This window comes from Salmo trutta, chromosome 27 (genome assembly GCF_901001165.1).
Source record: "Salmo trutta chromosome 27, fSalTru1.1, whole genome shotgun sequence".
Taxonomy (NCBI): domain Eukaryota; kingdom Metazoa; phylum Chordata; class Actinopteri; order Salmoniformes; family Salmonidae; genus Salmo; species Salmo trutta.
In genome coordinates, this window is record NC_042983.1 from 5,396,886 (window position 1) to 5,414,186 (window position 17,301).

General features: G+C 43.1%; 2 protein-coding genes across 3 annotated transcripts; one reads left to right on the forward strand and one right to left on the reverse strand.

Annotated features, from left to right (window-relative positions):
* Window positions 1-1,271: 1,271 nt before the first annotated feature.
* Window positions 1,272-3,327, reverse strand: htr1aa (5-hydroxytryptamine (serotonin) receptor 1A a). The gene has a single exon (XM_029718193.1). The coding sequence runs from the start codon at window positions 3,008-3,010 to the stop codon at window positions 1,730-1,732; it is 1,281 nt and encodes a 426-aa protein (XP_029574053.1). The 5' UTR covers window positions 3,011-3,327; the 3' UTR covers window positions 1,272-1,729.
* Window positions 3,328-6,060: 2,733 nt separating this feature from the next.
* Window positions 6,061-17,132, forward strand: rnf180a (ring finger protein 180a). Of its 2 annotated transcripts, none has more exons than XM_029716411.1 (4): window positions 6,061-6,780; window positions 13,023-13,266; window positions 14,315-14,440; window positions 14,700-17,132. In XM_029716411.1, the coding sequence occupies exons 1-4, from the start codon at window positions 6,190-6,192 to the stop codon at window positions 14,900-14,902; spliced, it is 1,164 nt and encodes a 387-aa protein (XP_029572271.1). In that variant the 5' UTR covers window positions 6,061-6,189; the 3' UTR covers window positions 14,903-17,132. The 2 variants fall into 2 exon arrangements, with proteins under 2 accessions (XP_029572271.1, XP_029572272.1); XM_029716412.1 differs by having other exon boundaries at window positions 13,023-13,257.
* Window positions 17,133-17,301: the final 169 nt, after the last annotated feature.

A 17,301-nucleotide genomic window follows, 5' to 3' on the forward strand; every position in this document is an offset into this window, starting at 1 on the left:
CTAGTTTTCCCCTCCCTACTCAGACCACTCCCAGACAGTCCTAGCTAAATTATCACTTGAGAAAGAAGCTTTGTTTCTTTTTGACCATTTTTACTAAAAACAATCACAGTAACGCATTTCATTGTTACCCAGAAATGATTTGATATTGAGATAAAAATGGCTGCATTGGACCTTTAAGTTACTTCACTGCCTTGAAGTCAGGTGTATATTTTCCTTATGGTTAAGGTAAGGGGGAGAATAGACCTGCTCCATGCTCCTCCAGTCTACCACCTCCACCCACATTATGACTACAGCTGCTAGCTTTATTGCTATGAGGATAGGCCAAACAGCTGTGCTGCCTGGGAGTCAGTGATGGTTCTGTAAAATAATGTGTAACCTATTCCACGGTTTGTCTTATTCTGATGTATTCATTTTAGGTGCCATAGAGAGTTTGTGATTTGAAAGCAATGCATTTCTGAGTCATTTCAGGATCTGTTACATATTTATATGAAACGTTCTGATCTACATAATGCAATTGAATGTATGGTTAGAATCAATGTACTGCATTATGTATGTGGTTAGAATCGTTATTGTAATGCAATTCAAGGTGTCTCAAGTTAATGTTGCCTTTATAGCTAGCTCTGAACCCGTTCCAATGGCACAAGCCCCTGCCTGCCTCTGTAATAAGTGTGTGTGTGTGTGTGTGTGCGTGCGCGTGCGCGCGTGTGTGTGCGTGCGCGTGTGTGTGTGTGCGACAGAAAGATCCCATCCTTTTAACCTTATCTGAACTGTAATGGCTGTTTCCACTTTTGAAAATTGTACATCTCCTTTTGCATTAGATGGAGTTGATGGAAGATGTAACTGTTGCAACTGTTTAGCTCAATACCCATTTACTTTGCAGATCAATGCAACACCCATACATAGGTCACTCACCCAATAGCATCAATATCTCACACCTCTGAAAATAATGTAATATTCAGTCAACTATATTCTTAAATTTGTCTCATATATACTTATGCGTTAACTGTCCGTGTCCTATTAGAGCTAAGCTTCATTCAACATTGCCTAAAAAAAATTGCCTATTGCCTAATTGGCTGTCTGTGCGTAATTGGCCACGCTTGAAAATAAATCACCTGAATTCCAGAATAACAGATTATATTCAAATAATTTAATCTCACATATGAATTGTCTTTCTTTGATTTCTTTTTCAACTGTCATTGAAAGCTTCCCTCTATGTTTGTGCTTAAAGAGTGGACATTACACGCAGAAGTTGTAGTATTTCGATAGTTTTTTATTGTTTCAGTGCTACAAAGCTGGTATGATGTAGGACGGAAACCTTCGTGTCTCGTGGATACATACCATACGAAACGTAACATTTCATACTAAATATAGTGTCTCGGATTTACGTACAGAATAATACGAAATGCTCTGAGACCAGGTCACGTGAATGGAATGCATGAATTCTGTGAATTGTATTTGAATAACACGTCTTGCATGGGAATACAACGATGCCTTGCAGATATCTACAACATCGAATATGCTACACAGGAGCAGCGTACACAGCATACTAGGCCTACGAATATACTGCATGTCTCTCTCCACGTCTCACTGTATATGACCCATAGGCTATTCTGTTTCTAATTCACACCGTAGGCTAGAGACAGTCCCTGAAAAAACACGTTACTTTTGTGCGTTTCATACACTCCATCATTGGAATGAAGTAAACGTAAACACTTCACTAATGAACGGCTCACTGTCTATGGAATTTGCATTTGATAATTTTTTTGAAAGCACTTTGGATGTCTTTGTTAAAGTAGGCATAAATTATCGGGTTTAGGAGAGAGTTCGAATAGCCCAGCCAGTTGATGACGGCACCCAGCCACTCTGGCATGTAACAGCTATCCGCACAGAAAGGCAAGACCAGCGCCACGATGAAAAACGGTAGCCAGCAGAAAATAAAAGTCCCCATGATGATACCGAGCGTCTTGACCGTTTTCCGCTCCCTGGACAGAGCTATTTTCCTCTTAGCTTCAGCGTTCTTTTCGTTCCTGTTCTCAACCTCGTGTGAGGACTGTGGAGTGTTGGGGAGAGGCAGGTGGTTCTTAGAATGGTTGGTAACTTCTATGATCTCCAACGACTCGCAGTTCTCCCCGTGGTTCACCGCGCCGTTTACGCACGAGGACTTGGATGTAGGTTCCACGCTGTGTTTCCAGTTCTTGCCCCCCGCCTCTACGTTGATCTTCTTGTGGAAAATAGCCGGCGACACCGCCAAGCATTTGTCCGACACTTTTGCCTTTTCCGATTTCTTCACAGTTTTCCAAACCTGGAACCTGGCTGCCTTGAATATCCGCCCGTAGAGGACCAGCATGAGGATAAGCGGGATGTAAAAAGCTCCGAACGTGGAGTAGATGGTGTAGCCCGGGTCCTGGCTGATGGTGCAGGCGTCCGGGTTCGCCCTGTCCTCGGCTTTCCTCCAGCCTAACATGGGCGGGATGGAGATTGAGAACCCAATCAGCCAAGTCACGCTGATCAGCAGCACCGCTCGCCTGGGTGTCCGTTTGTTCACATAGTCTATGGGGTCTGTGATAGCCCAGTACCTGTCCAGGGCAATTGCGCACAGATGCAAAATGGACGACGTGCAGCACAACACGTCCAGAGAGATGAAAATATCACATATCTCCTGTCCAAGGGTCCATTTGTTCAGGACTTGGTAGAGGGCCGCCATGGGTAGTACCAGAACTGATACCATGAGGTCCGTGACGGCTAACGAGCCGATCAGATAGTTGGCCACGTTCTGGAGCGACCTCTCCAGCGCGATGGCCGCGACAACGCACGCGTTGCCGAATATGGAACAGAGGATGAGCGCGCCGAGCAGCAGAGAGGTGATCACCTGGTAACTCAGCTCCACCTCGGGAACACTTCTAGACCCCTTTTCGTTGTCATTGTCACCCCACTCTGGAATGACATCCACAACGTCGGGGAAGGCTGTGGTCGTATTGTTATTTTCACTGCCGTTATTGATAAAATCCATAGTTCTACAGGGTCCGAGACACACACACGGTGCACCCAGTAGGATAGGACAGGGGAGCCAAAGGGGGGAATCTGGAGGCTCGGTCAGTCCCTCGTGCTGGAGCCGGTGTGGGTACTAACGGGGTCCATCGGAGTTCCCGTGCCTGTTCCTTCGTTCCGGCGACGCATGACGCAGATTGCTGTGTGTGTGTGTGTGTGAGTGTGTGTGTGTGTGCGTGTGTGTCTGCATGTGTGTGTTGACGGCCGGGGCGCTCACTGGTCCTTCAAATCATCTGCGCCTGGTGACGCCGTGAATTCATTTATACCAGCAGCGGTAGGTGTACGTCAGACTGCCATGAGGTCGCCGCGGAGTTTTGTTGCCCTGCTCTCCCTGGCAGTGTGTCGTTTCGGTGGTAGCAGACGACAGAAAGAGCTTCTCCCCTGGTTTCCTTCCCTTTCTGTTTAATTTTCGACTTTTGTATCTTCTTTTTTAACCTTTTCTCATAGCCTATCGATTCTTATCTACCTCTGTAGCCTAATCAAATTATGCAATAACTAAAGCCGTTTTCTTCATTTCGAGTAACTACTTCTGCATTACAAGTAACTTGGTTTATGTCGATTGATATATATTTTTTTTAATTGAATGCGTTTCATCTCATCGGACATTGGATAGAGGGGGAGTGATTCTCTTCAACAGATGACAACAAAAGAAAAATAAGACTGATTTATCTGGGGAAAAAACATGAACATTTCACAATGTGATATAGAATAATTGAAGTATAAATGGTACTTAATTCATAATATATGTCATTCTTAATGTGAAAAAAATAGGCCCATCCTCAAAATGAGTGGACCGCGTGGTGTTTCAAAGACCATGGACAGCTCCATGCACGAGTCCAGAGCAGAAATCTGCTGCCATCTGCTGCAAGGAAGGAGAACTACGCCAGAGCTCATTGTGGTTTCTAAAGCACTATTGAGGAAAGAGAGCGTGAGAGAGAACTCTTCTTAAAATCCCATGCTTTCTATAGCCAAGGTCGTGTAACAAACCAACACCCGCCTATGAGTTTTCATGTTTCCAAACATAAACCAATGATAGACCTGGATTCGATTTTTTTTCAACTGTTTTATATTAGCCTATTATATTACTTATGATTTCCGTACCCGTCTTCTGCTTAAACATAAATACTGAGGTTAGATGAACATTTCACACCTGAACACGCAAGCTTTTATTTTGAATGTTCTCTATCCTGTAATTTCTCTGTTGTGGGAGTCCTCTTCACTGTCTGTTGCCGATAGGCTAAATGCCTACATGCTGCTCATAGAAGGGATCGTATTGAGTGTCAAGTGGTAAATCCCATAGAAACAAGTAATAATAGGCCTACATTAATTATTATTGCGTAATTACCATTTCACCATGAAGTTAAGTAGGCCTACATAATGTCTATACCATAAAATGAAGTCCTGCCCAACACGCGGATTTTGTGTACGCTACACTATGAACGATTTCTGATTCTGTTTCCCACCAACGGACTAGTAGTGGCATGTGGCTACGCTGGTAGCCTTTGCATTTCACATAGTCGAGGATTTGCTGCACAGGAACTGGCTGGGCTATTCTCTCACAGATTGAATGGGCCTCTCACTCATTGCTTTTACATGTACTACAAAAATATAACCATTTCTAATCGCACCTTCTAATTTCTGATAAAAATATTGACAATTTTCATTTTCAGTTTCCCAAACAAAGACCTTGACTGCCCACCACCAACTAACTTCACCCACTAAATGCTATTTTATAAGAAATGTTGTCTCTTAAGTCAATAGATTATTCCCCCCTCAAAAGTTATTAAATCAGCAGTTACTCATTAATTAAAGTATTTATGGTAATGCAACATGAATCATTAAGATTAAAATACACAAGTTAATGTACTCATCTATTTATCATTTCTGCCTTGTTGAAATTCCACTGAAATGTACTTACGCACGCACGCCAACAATCACACACACAAACGCACACACACACACACACACACACACACACACACACACACACACACACACACACACACACACACACACACACACACACACACACACACACACACACACACCCTGCTGATTAACCAGAAAGTGAAAGAGCTGACCAAGTTTGTTGAAAACAAAAACTCTGGTTATTTTGCCTTCTGTTTTTGTGTTCAATGACTGCATTGTTGTGCTGTGTGGCTGCATGTTTTCTATAGGCCCCGCAGGACAATTGGGAGACTGAATGCACCCATTTTGTGCTGGGGCTCACCAGGGGGGCTATAGCTTTGTCAACAGTGCAGTATGTCCCAGGGGGACACCAGGGTAGGGCAGGTGGCCGCTCTGCTCTGCTCAAATCTGTGAACATCTGGGGGTCGACGGTGTGCTCGAACGCTCCTCTGAGCCCTGAGAGAGCTATAGGCCCGGGCATCCAGAACCACCAGCGACCAGACCAGGGAGAGAGAGAGAGAGGGAGAGAGGACCAGAGAGACAGGTGGCCATCTGGAGGGATTTGATTAGAAGAGAGGGTAGGCTGGGTGGGCATATACCAGGTGTACTGGTGAGGGCTGAGAGAGCTGGGTCATGTGCTCGCGTGTGGGAGCCACCAGTCTTTATGGTGCTGCTGCTGATGGTGACATAGGTGGTGGTGGTAGTGGAGAAGACAGTGATTGTGAGCTGGGTTGTGTGGCTGAAGCCCTGTGTCTAGAGGTCAGGCCTCGGTTAAGGTACGTTGATCCAGGTGGACCAGAGAGCGAGGCTCGCTCAGCTGGGGTGGAGCAGATAGCAAGGCCGACGCTGCCTGGGAGAAAGGCACATCGAACTGCTCGTAGTGAGGACTACAGAGAGATGGACAGAGAGAGAGCAGGAGAGAGGAATAGAGACTGTGATAGGGAGAGGGACAGAGAACGAGGGACTGCAGAAGAGAGAACCAGAGAGAGGGAGAGGGACAGAGATAAAGAGAGTGCAGGTGATAGAAATAGAGACCATGAGAGGGATAGGGACAGAGAAAGAGACAGCCAGAGAAACAGAGAACGAGAGACCAGAGACCAAGAGAGAGACAGAGCGAGTGACTGGGATAGAAACAGGGACAGGGACAGGGAGAGAACATGGGACAGAGAGGACCGGAGGGGCAGGACACAAAGCTTTACAAACAGTAACGCTAACCCTCTTCAGACTAACACCATGGAGGCCCCAGAGGGTCAGGCGAGACTGCAGAGAGGACTACCCTCACCTGGACAACCCCATGCCAGTTACCAACGATCTAGCACCACCCTCAGGTCTCCACGCCAAGCCTCCGTCTCCATCTCTCCCACCCTACTCCGCCCATCCATCCGAATCAGAACCTCCACTCTGTCACCAAGGAGACTGTCGCAAAGGATGGACATCACAGAAACGCGATGTGGCATGTACACGGTTAGAGAGCCAGGTGCATTCTGGGTAGAGCCAGGGATTGGGATTGGCCGATTGTCCCCGAGAAGAAGGACTCGGACACGCCTCTTCTCCCACAGCAGCTTAGAGCTGGAAGAGGAAGAGGAGGAGGAAGAAGAGGGAGAAGAAGAGGAAGAGGAAGATGAGGAGGGAGGAGAGGCAGGGGTTAGTGGTGTGATGGGGGTGGTGACTCAGACGCTGACTCCGGCTGTGCCCTTGTCCCCTGCTCCAGCAGCGATGGATAGGAGGATGACTAAAAGAGAGAGGAACAGGATGAAGAGTCTGAGGAAGAGGCAGAGGAGGAGAGAGAGATGGAGACAGAGCCAGCTGCTGGAGAATAGACAGGTGAGAGAGACCGCAATTGCTTTTTAATTAGCGTTGGCTAAAGTTAGTAGTGGCTGTTTAAATAAAACTGAACAATGTATTACAGTTTCTCCTGACCTATAGACTACTTTCAGGGTGAAGAACCATCTAACATTAAATTGTAAAATACTGAACTTCCCCTTTAATACAAGATTATTGCTGCTCAACAGTATACTCCCACTGGGCACAAACTGGTTATTACCAATGTTGTTTCAATGTAATTTGTCAACGTATTATGATGTGGAATCAAGGTGGCAAATACATTGGATTTGAAAAAAGGATTGAACTGTTGTTTTGAGGGTACAATTTCAACCACAGGATTATGTCATCACAGCAACTCATTTTCAACATAGACACACCTTGTATAAAATATGTTGAAGCTCTACCCTTGAAACAATGTCAGATCTTCAACGTAATATCCACTATAAGAAAGCAAACTATAGTCGGGACAGCACCTCATACTGGAGAGTTGATCTATCCACAGCTTTCGCTTTGGTTTCTCATCCAGAGTGTTAACATAGCCCAGCCCTGCTCAGCTTTGATATTTGTCACTGACTACTACCAATGTGCTATGATGAGAATGGTTGTTGAGAAATGTCCACTAAATAGATTCACTGTTGCTATCGAAGTCATTCCAAAGGGTAGGTTCAACAGAGCAAATGAAACATAACCATACTTTATCAATCATATATCATCAATGATTTGATTTAGGCCTGTATAGCATTTGAGAAGTAATTCAGCCCAGGATTCAACTGTAAATAGACAATACATATAGGCCTAGGGTTTCAAGCTTTGGTTGATTTCCAATGTAATCTACAAGTTAATAATACATATGTTGGATTCAAGTTAAATAATATGATTCAATCAAGTCAAACTGTATTTAAAAGTGCAGTTAAAGTTTGATTTGACTTGATTTAGTGCCATTCTTTAACTTTGATTTGTGTTTGAAATGTAGACGTGAATCCAAAATATAAATGATTCATTTTTAGACCAACTGGAATTAAAGCACAGATGTCCAAGCAGAAGAAACTTCTCCTTCAAATGTTGATATTTGGTTGCATGACAACCATAACTCACTTTTGCAATACGGTAAATAGCCTATTATCTTGCAACAAGTTAACAAATGATATGTTGGTTTCACGTCTCCATCTCAACCAAAAATAAAGGTTAAAGAAATAAAATAATAAGATTAAGCCAGCTGCTCAGCTCTAACAATCCAAGCAGTAGATACATCTCCATTAAATGTTGATATTTGGTTGCGTTGTCAACCAAATACAATTGAATATTACTTTTGTAAGACGGTGAATTGCTTAATGTTAAGGCTATCTTACAAACTAATGTAACAGTATTTATTCAACCTTAAAACGAGTAACACATCCATGGCCGCGTTTTGAGGTTACTGTAACAATAAATCGTCTTAATGTAATCATAGAAAGGGTGCATGTTCGGGGTCGCAGGTCTGTGGAAATCTTCACAATTTGCTATGAGAATCTGCACAGAATCTCAAACGACGTCGATCCCGTGCACCATGTACTTTAATGCAATCCAGGTCATTTGGTTGCGCTATTAGACGGAGCGCAGCGATAACGCGTTAAGTTGCTGTATAAATAAACGAAATAGCTAACGTTGTATTCCCATTTGAACTTTGCTGTGATTTGAAATGGTTGAAAGTGCAGTGATCCACTGTAGGTGACAACTCAACCAACAATCAGACAGGATTTCCCATTGGAATTTGCTTGTGCTTTTAGATGGTTGAAAGCATAGTGATAATGCATTGGGAATTCAGCAAACTTTTTGAGAAGGTGAAAATAAGTTGGAATCTCAGTGATCAATGTACGTACCAAATATTTTCCAATTCTCCATGTTGAAATAACGTGGTATGGACAGTGTATCTTTTTCCTTTGACTGACCACAGTTTGAAGCCATCACTTCTTGCTTCCTGATAAAGGACCAGCTGTATGGAAGTGAAACTTCGGTTTCATTTAAATACAAAAGGCCATTAACGCTTCTCACACAAGCTTAGATGACTTTATTGATCCGGTTAACCTTTTACTGCAGTGGTCTAAATCAGATTCACACAGAGTGTTTCTTGGTAGTCTTAAACAAATCTACTCTGACACAAAAGTAGACACCTCACACAGATGGTTATGTGATAAAAACAGAAGAGGCCTGTACCTTGTCAGATATAGAGTTGAAATGTATTACTTTTTTAGTTCGCATCCCAATATTACGCTTTATATACATCACAGAAGACTGAAATATAACAAAACTGTTTGACACAGAAACACCAGATTTTCGGCATTGTTTTTTGAAATAACGTTTATCAATTGTGAAACCATGGAAAATATTAGTAACATTCCACCCATGAGGACCACTAGGTCATTTGACTGAAAGAAAGAGCTACGAACCCCATGAACAATTCAGGACATTGGGTTGTTATATGCACGCTTTTAGCGCTACTACAACAGTGTGTCATTAACACAAATACCAAGCAGTGCGCTGTGTGCAGTGTGTGTGACGACTTGCGTGCCCGTGTGTGTTTCTGCACACTGTAGCGTTTGCATACTGGAGTATATCATATGTAAATGGTTCAGCTCTGTAGCAGACGGCCAATGTGTCTCAATAGACGAGGTTCCGGTTTTGTTTCTTTAGCCAACGTGTCCCTGTGCCAAACAAGTCACGGACAAGGACGGAGCTTTGTTGTATGCAGACAAAGCGGGTGGTGTAGGCACATGAAGTTCATTTTACCCAAAGTGTAGGAGGCATTTATTGACAAAAACAAGGCAACCGTGTACTATGCTGTGGAACAAAGTTAATTGTTCCCTCACCTCTCTCGCTCTCTCTCTCTCTCTCTCTCTGCATTACATGTTGAGTAACTGTGTGGGCTGATTACTGACTCTCGAGAGGCCCATCAATGTCAGTGTATGTGTGTGTGTGTGCCTGCGTGCATGTGTGTGCATCACAGGAAGTTGGTGGCACCTTAATTGGGGGGGAGGGTGGCTCGTGGTAACGGCTGGAGTGGAATAGGTGGAATGGTATCAAACACATGGTTTCAATGTGTTTGATGCCATTCCGTTCGCTCCGTTCCAGACATTATTATGAGCCGTCCTCCCCTCAGGAGCCTCCACTGTGCATGTACGTGTGCATGTGGCCTGTGTGTGTGCGCCCGTGTATGTGAGTGTGGGTGTCCCGCTGACTCTAAACAAGCCCCATCAGCGGCCAGCTTGACTCAATAGCCATTGTCTGTGCAGTTAAAGTGGGGTTATATCTGAATTGGCTGCATGATGACGCTTGGGCAGAGAGCCCTTCAAAACCACCCAAACAAAAGAACAGATTCCAGTTGGATTGGCCGGTGCAGATCCACAGTCACGTTGCTGGACTGGAATGATTGTGACTGGCTGTTGTTTTTCTTCTGACATCATTCTCTGTGGGCATGATGGCAATTAGCATACGTTGAAGCTGCCATACACATTACACATACAATGTTGTCCTAGCTGATATAATTGTGGCCATATGATTATGAGATTGGTTTTGTGCATTGTTATGAGTGACTTGCTATGGGTGGAGTTATGGAGTTGGCTAGATGACTACATTACTTGAAGATGCCAGTTTGAATGCTGTGAGTGGAAATTAAACTGTTGTACTGAGGAGTTGGACTTTACTCCAAGGCAAATAGAGTACTGGGATAAAACAAAAGCCTGTATACACCGTGGGTTCACAGGGTCAGGATTTATGAACACTGAATTAAAAACACACCGTAGTTGTGGCTACTATCGTTATACACTATATATACAAAGTATGTGGACACCCCTTCAAATGAGTGGATTCGGCTATTTCAGCAACACCCGTTCAACGTGGCACCGTCATAGGGTGCCACCTTTCCAACAAGTCAGTTCGTCAAATTTCTGCCCTGCTAGAGCTGCCCCGGTCAACTGTCAGTGCTGTTATTGTGAAGTGGAAATGACTAGGAGCAACAACGGCTCAGCCACAAAGTGGTAGGCCACACAAGCTCACAGAACGGGACCGCCAGAGTGCTGAAGCACGTAGCGTGTTAAAAATTGTCTGTCCTCGGTTGCAACACTCACTAACGTGTTCCAAACTGCCTCTGGAAGCCACGTCAGCACAATAGCTGTTAGTCGGGAGCTTCATGAAATCGGTTTCCATGGCCGAGCAGCCGCACTCAAGCCTAAGATCACCATGCGCAATGCCAAGCGTCAGCTGGAGTGGTATAAAGCTCACCGCCATTGGACTCTGGAGCAGTGGAAATGCAAATCACGCTTCACCATCTGGCAGTCTGACAGACGATTCTGGTTTTGGCGGATGCCAGGAAAACACTACCTGCCCGAATGAATAATGGTCTGGGGCTGTTGTTCATGGTTCGGGCTATGACCCCTCGTTCCAGTGAAGGGAAATCTATACGCTACAGCATATTATGACATTCTAGGTGATTCTGTGCTTCCAACTTTGTGGCAACAGTTTGGGGAAGGCCCTTTCCTGTCTCAGCATGACAATGCTCCCATGCACAATACATTTTTAGTTTTACCTTTATTTAACTAGGCAAGTCAGTTAAGAACAAATTCTTATTTACAATGACGGCCTACTCCGGCCAAACCCGGATGACGGTGGGCCAATTGTGCCCCGCCCTGAATTCAAACCAGGGACTGTAATGATGCCTCTTGCACTGAGATGCAGTGCCTTAGACCGCTGCGTCCATACAGAAATGGTTTGTCTAGATCGGTGTGAAAAAACTTGACTGGCCTGCACAGAGCCCTGACCTCAACCCCATCAAATACCTTTGGGATGAATTGGAAGGCCGACTGCGAGCCAGGCCTAATCGCCCAGCATGAGATGTTCGACAAGCAGGTGTCCACATACTCTTGGTCATATAGTGTATCAAAGATACGCAAAAGGCACCAATTTCATGGAACGACCCAGTACACATGAAGTCATTTTGTTTGTTATTTTGTATGTGTTATGCTGTGTTCTGTGACAAGATTAAGCTTTTAACACTGCCAGTTCAGCATTGTATGTCTATGTGTTATTATTCTAGCTGTGTCTTTGTGAATGCTGGCTGTACTGTATATTTTTGCTCAGTTCTGGGAGAGCTACTTTCCACCCTGTGTGTGTGTGTGTGTGTGTCTGCAGCCAGGGGAGAGCTGTGGCCGTGATTACACGACTATTCCATGGTCTGTGTTGTGTTCCGTGGTAATGACACACCTTGGGAGGTGACGGCGTGAAAGAGGTAATAATGGGGGGGAATTCAAGGCTCCTGTAGGCTACATGCAGACAGATACCAAATAGTAGGGAGGGGTGGGAGCCCTGGTGGGGAGTAGGATGAAGATACCCCCAGGCGCTGATCAAGAGGGGTGTTCCACAATACGGGGGCCTGAGTGAAAAGGTTTGGGAACCCCTGCCCTAGAGTGTCTGAGGAACCGGGCTGTCTGCTTCCTATTTTTTTAACCAAATATCTAACATCTCAGTTGCACCACTGTAGCCATTCCCCCCCAGCAAAATAGTTGTCTCTACTGCCCCAGTTCTAACCTAAATTAGGTGCCAGGCCTATAAATGGCTTAGTGGGATGTCAGACTTTTCCCAGATTTAGAGTACCTGCTAATGCAAACCCATCTCCAAGTTAGTAATGGAACACGCTTATTGGACTCAGACTGTCTTCGCTTTTAGTTACTGGAGCAAAGCAGCTCTCTATAAAAGCTTTGATTCATCACTACTCTACTGTATACTGTACACTTGTGATATGCAGTAGGGGCAAAAATCTTGACTAACTGACATTTGTCAGAATAATATATTGGAAGATTTTATAGGCCTAGCATCATTACAAACAGTGGCTTACGTCACCTGATTGCAACATTTTATTTCATATCTACCAAACCCTCAACTCACCCCCCTTCATCAGGCCTTCACCGGTACACCTGCCCACACATCAAATATAGATTAATGGAATAGAATATCAGGGGAATAGAACACATTATGGAATGGAATCTCAGGGGGAAAATAACACATTCTCACAAATGGCTACTGCCAGCCTCATCTGAGATTCATAAAGAGTTCAAAGGTTATATGGCTTATAGTACAACCTTGAATGGGTTGTGTCATCGTGCCATTTGCTGTCCTAGAGTTCCACAGGAAACCCAACTGATCCGTCTGTTTTTGTCCTGTTCTTTTGAAATAACTAAGCAACTCCATTGTCGTGTTCTGTGTCTCTGCAGAGTTCGACAGGGAACCCATCGAGCAGCAGTGAGGAGGAGGAGGATGTGAGTGCCAGGGACAGAGAGGGCTTCATCTGCGCTGTGTGTCTGGATGTTTACTTCAGCCCCTACATGTGCCACCCCTGTAACCACATCTTCTGTGAGCCCTGCCTCCGTACCCTGGCTAAGAACAGCCCGACCAACACCCCTTGCCCACTCTGCAGGACCACCATCACTCACGTCTTCTTCCAGACGGGTGAGCACGGTATCCAAATCGTCTTCTCCTTGTCTCTCTCATGACCACTGCTCTATAGAAGACTGCAGTAGGAAGAGCCATGGTGGAACCATCTAGCCTGGGTACTAGTCTGTTTTAGCCATATGACAGGGAGGACAAGGAGTGGAATAGCTAAACAGACTGGTCCCAAGGCTAGGAACCATCCGGTACTTCCACGTATCAATGGTCACAAAGGGACACAGATAAGGATAGGAAATCATTGTAGAGAATTAGAACATACTACTTTACTTGAGCACAAGCCACAGTTGTCATCGTCCACAAAATGAAATGACTTGTTGTCATGAAATTCAAATTTGAACAGCTGTACTGCATTTATGACGATTCATGTTGTATAGATCGTGAACAGATCAAGACAAACGCACTTATCTGGACATGGTGCCTTACTGAGGCGTCACTGTCTGTGTTTTTGACCCTGTGGTTCCCCAAGGGAATGTTACACACCTTGGGCTCAGCACTGGCCAGAAAATACAACAGAATCAGCCTTCTATTTCAACACATGAATACGATGGAGGGCTGTAAACTGAATAAGGACAGGTTTCAAAACGGGTCAAACCTGCCACAGCAAAGCTTATGTAGCCTAGCTACGTTCACGTGAGTCACTATTAACTTGTTGCACACTAATTGCAGATAGATTGTGCAATGTGATTGAATGCAGGTTGATTTGTGTGCAAAGGGTAACTTGTGAGAACCTCATACCCATTAAGGGTGCTTGACGATGATTGGACAGCGTGGTTTTTAAATGGGATTATTCTGATGATTATCCAAGCCAAGGTTAAACTTGGAACAGCAGTAGTTGTGCCTTGAACGACTTCAAATCAAACACTTATTTTATCTCCAAAAATGATGATTCCTGTATGAATCACACATGAACACAAAGCATTTAACGATTAGAAAATATAACAAAATCGACCAGAATCTACCCAAAGAGTTAGAGATTAACAGTGATGGTGTTTGATACTAAGAGAATGAGATAGTAAACCAAGGAAGGGTCTTTAATTTTTCTTTGTCTGTGTTGTAGAGTTGAACCACACAGCACGGACGTTCTTCCCAAAGGAATACCTCTCCCGGAAACAGACTTTCCAGAAGGCAACCTGTGCAAAATGGCCGCTCCCAAGCTGCAGGAAACTTTTCCGTATTTTTGGAGGTGAGGGTTATTGACTCTACTGTATAGACTTGATTAAGCAGGCTTATTGGTTATATATTTTTTGCAGTCGGAAATTAAACTTGGTATAGAGATAAGTTGACCAAATGGTCATGTATTTATTCGTTTTTTTATCATTATTTTATGATTACAGAATTATTATTTATTACTTACTGCACACTTTCTAGTCCAAGATTAATGTAGATGTAGAAGGAAAGTTGGTATAACCCGATTTTTCCCTGTCATTCCAACCCTTCTCCAGGTTTCCAGAGGCAAGCTAGTCCAATAGCAAGGCGTCAGTTTCCCCACGGGGGGTACCGTCTAGACGCCATGGACTTTGAGGACAATTCTCGCGGCTGGCGCTTTGACATCGACATGGTCATTATCTATATCTATTCTGTCAACTGGGTCATCGGCTTCATCATCTTCTGCTTTCTCTGCTACTTCTTTTTCCCTTCTTTCTAAAGTCGGATGGATGGATGGATGGATGGATGGATGGATGGATGGATGGATGGATGAATGAATGGATGGATGGATAGATAGCTGGTAGATGGGTAGATGGATGGATGGATGGAGGAAAGGAGGCAGAGTAAGCTACAGACAAATTGGAGATATGCTTGGTAGAATACAGCCAACAATGTTCCAGTTGATCCCTATTGAATTGAGGAAACAGGGTACCATATGGTAGGCATTGGAGAAGTACATGATCTCTAAACAGTCAACCTATAATATCACTAAGGCACTGCTTCAGGTCTAATGGAAACACAAAAACACAAAAAGGTGGATTGATTCTAAGTCTTCAGTATGTTTGGCAATTTTGTGACCTTGGGACCTATCTGACATTTTGGTAAAAAAAAATGTTATTCACGTAGAGTTGCTCTTTAGGGGGTCCTTTACATTTGAGGTATGTCTGATAAAAAAAATTTTAAAGTTAATTTACGTTGAAAGAAATAAAAAATCTGAAAGTTCTGTCTGTGCAAACACCTTTTAACTTGGTACTATAAGGTTATATCTGCAATCCACTCACACAATGCTGGGTTGTCAATCAAAAATAATTATATTTAAGATTATGTACTTATCGAGTCATGAAAGAGGAAGAAATCACAAAACAGTTCTGAGATCTGGGACTTGAGAAGTACTAATGATCTCAAAACGATACATTTTGTAGGTAGACCCTTATAGTCCCAAGTCCTTGATTATTCATATAATAGGTTCTGGTCCTCTTTTTAAATTACTTAGATTTTGTTTCACCACTTTTTCAGAAGAACGTAAGCTCTTTATGTCAAAAACAAATAAATACAGGTGCCTTAGAGCATGTTTAAGGCCCTTAGGAGAGGCATTGCTGTTTTTGTCTTGTTCTATATCAATACGAAAACCTCCATGGAAGGGGTATTTCACAAAAATCACAAACTTACAACATTTTATTAGTAACTAAAAAGTATTTTAATGACTTTGGGTGTCAGAGACCAGAAAACTATATCAGTTTACTCATCCAGAGCTAATCTTAACAATGTTGCTGGTTATCCATAGGATATAGTGTATTTGCCATTTTAGGAAACGATCGCTTTAACAAATGTGTGATGAACATGAATTTATATTTTTTATGATATCATTAGAATGAAGGAAGGGTATTTTCTTTCCTTAATCCTTAAATGTCTGTACTTTTCTATTGAAATTTAAATCATTTTAGGATTCTGTGCCATATAGAATCTTTTGGCTGAACCCAGATTGACATTTCAGAGCCATAAGGTTCTATCTGCAAAGCCCCTACTTTTTTTTTTACAAACGTCTTAGGATTTTGATAGTCTGCACTTTAGATACCTTTACAGTGAGGACCTTAATGGGATTTGAAAGAAAAATTCACTACAAAACATTGCTGAGATCTCGAATGTGATATCTCAGAGCTATGCTTTGCGCAGATAGATAGAACCTTAGTCCAAAGGTCCCAAGGTCTTATAGCAATTTGTAAGCCACCTTCACTCCTGCCAGAAGTATAACTCTTCTCAAGCATTTCGAATGGTTTATTTGACTGATATACACAGAAAACAGTTACATACAGGTAATATTATTTTATTTTCATTTCATTTTTCGGCTTTTCCTCTACTGCTCATTTAAAAATATGGCTTTCTCAGCAGTGCGTCTTTGAAGTGAATTGTGGATCCAATTCATTTTCTTCAGCTTTAAGTGCCTCTCCTGGTCATTGTGTAATTTCTGTTTCATTCTGGCATCAGAGCACTCCTTGTGTATGAAGTCTTTGCAATTCAAAGTATTCACAATACCATTTCTTGAAATCAGCAGTTGTGCTATTAGAGTATTGGGTAACACGAGTATTGTACAATTGATTTGTACAATTCCTTACAGTAAAAAGGAAATGACTTGAAGAAATGCACCACTTTGTTTTTGTGTTGAAACAACCCGACTGGATGTTTTCCTTTTTAATGAGAGTCTCAGTCAATGTGCAAGGCCAATGTTCTTTATGGCAAATTATCTTGACAACATCACACATAGTGTTGGGTGCAAAATCAGTGATTGCCTGCTTCTACTGTTGAAAGAACACTGCTGTAATGGATGTTCATTCGGACTATTATATGACCTATTCTGGTTGGTGACGTTTTGGTCATACTCTTTATATTTAGGGACTCTGTGACTTGGGTCTTTTCACTCTTTTGAATCAAATAAAACCCAGCAAAAAAAACATGTAGTTTAGTATACTGACTTTATTACTGTAATGTTATCATGGACACATGTAGACCCTTCTGCTTTTCTCCTCCATTCAAATACTGATACACCAACACCGTCTATGTCACAAATGTAGACCCCTCTGCTTATCATTCAAAATAAATACATTTTTGGTAATTTACTAG

Coding starts and splice junctions, on each gene's coding strand:
- htr1aa (XM_029718193.1), bottom strand. CDS start 3,010: ATGGATTTTATCAATAACGGCAGTGAAAATAACAATACGACCACAGCC.
- rnf180a (XM_029716411.1), top strand. CDS start 6,190: ATGGAGGCCCCAGAGGGTCAGGCGAGACTGCAGAGAGGACTACCCTCA. Junction 13,267..14,314: donor CTTCCAGACGGGTGAGCACG/GTATCCAAATCG, acceptor TCTGTGTTGTAG/AGTTGAACCACACAGCACGG. Junction 14,441..14,699: donor ACTTTTCCGTATTTTTGGAG/GTGAGGGTTATT, acceptor ACCCTTCTCCAG/GTTTCCAGAGGCAAGCTAGT.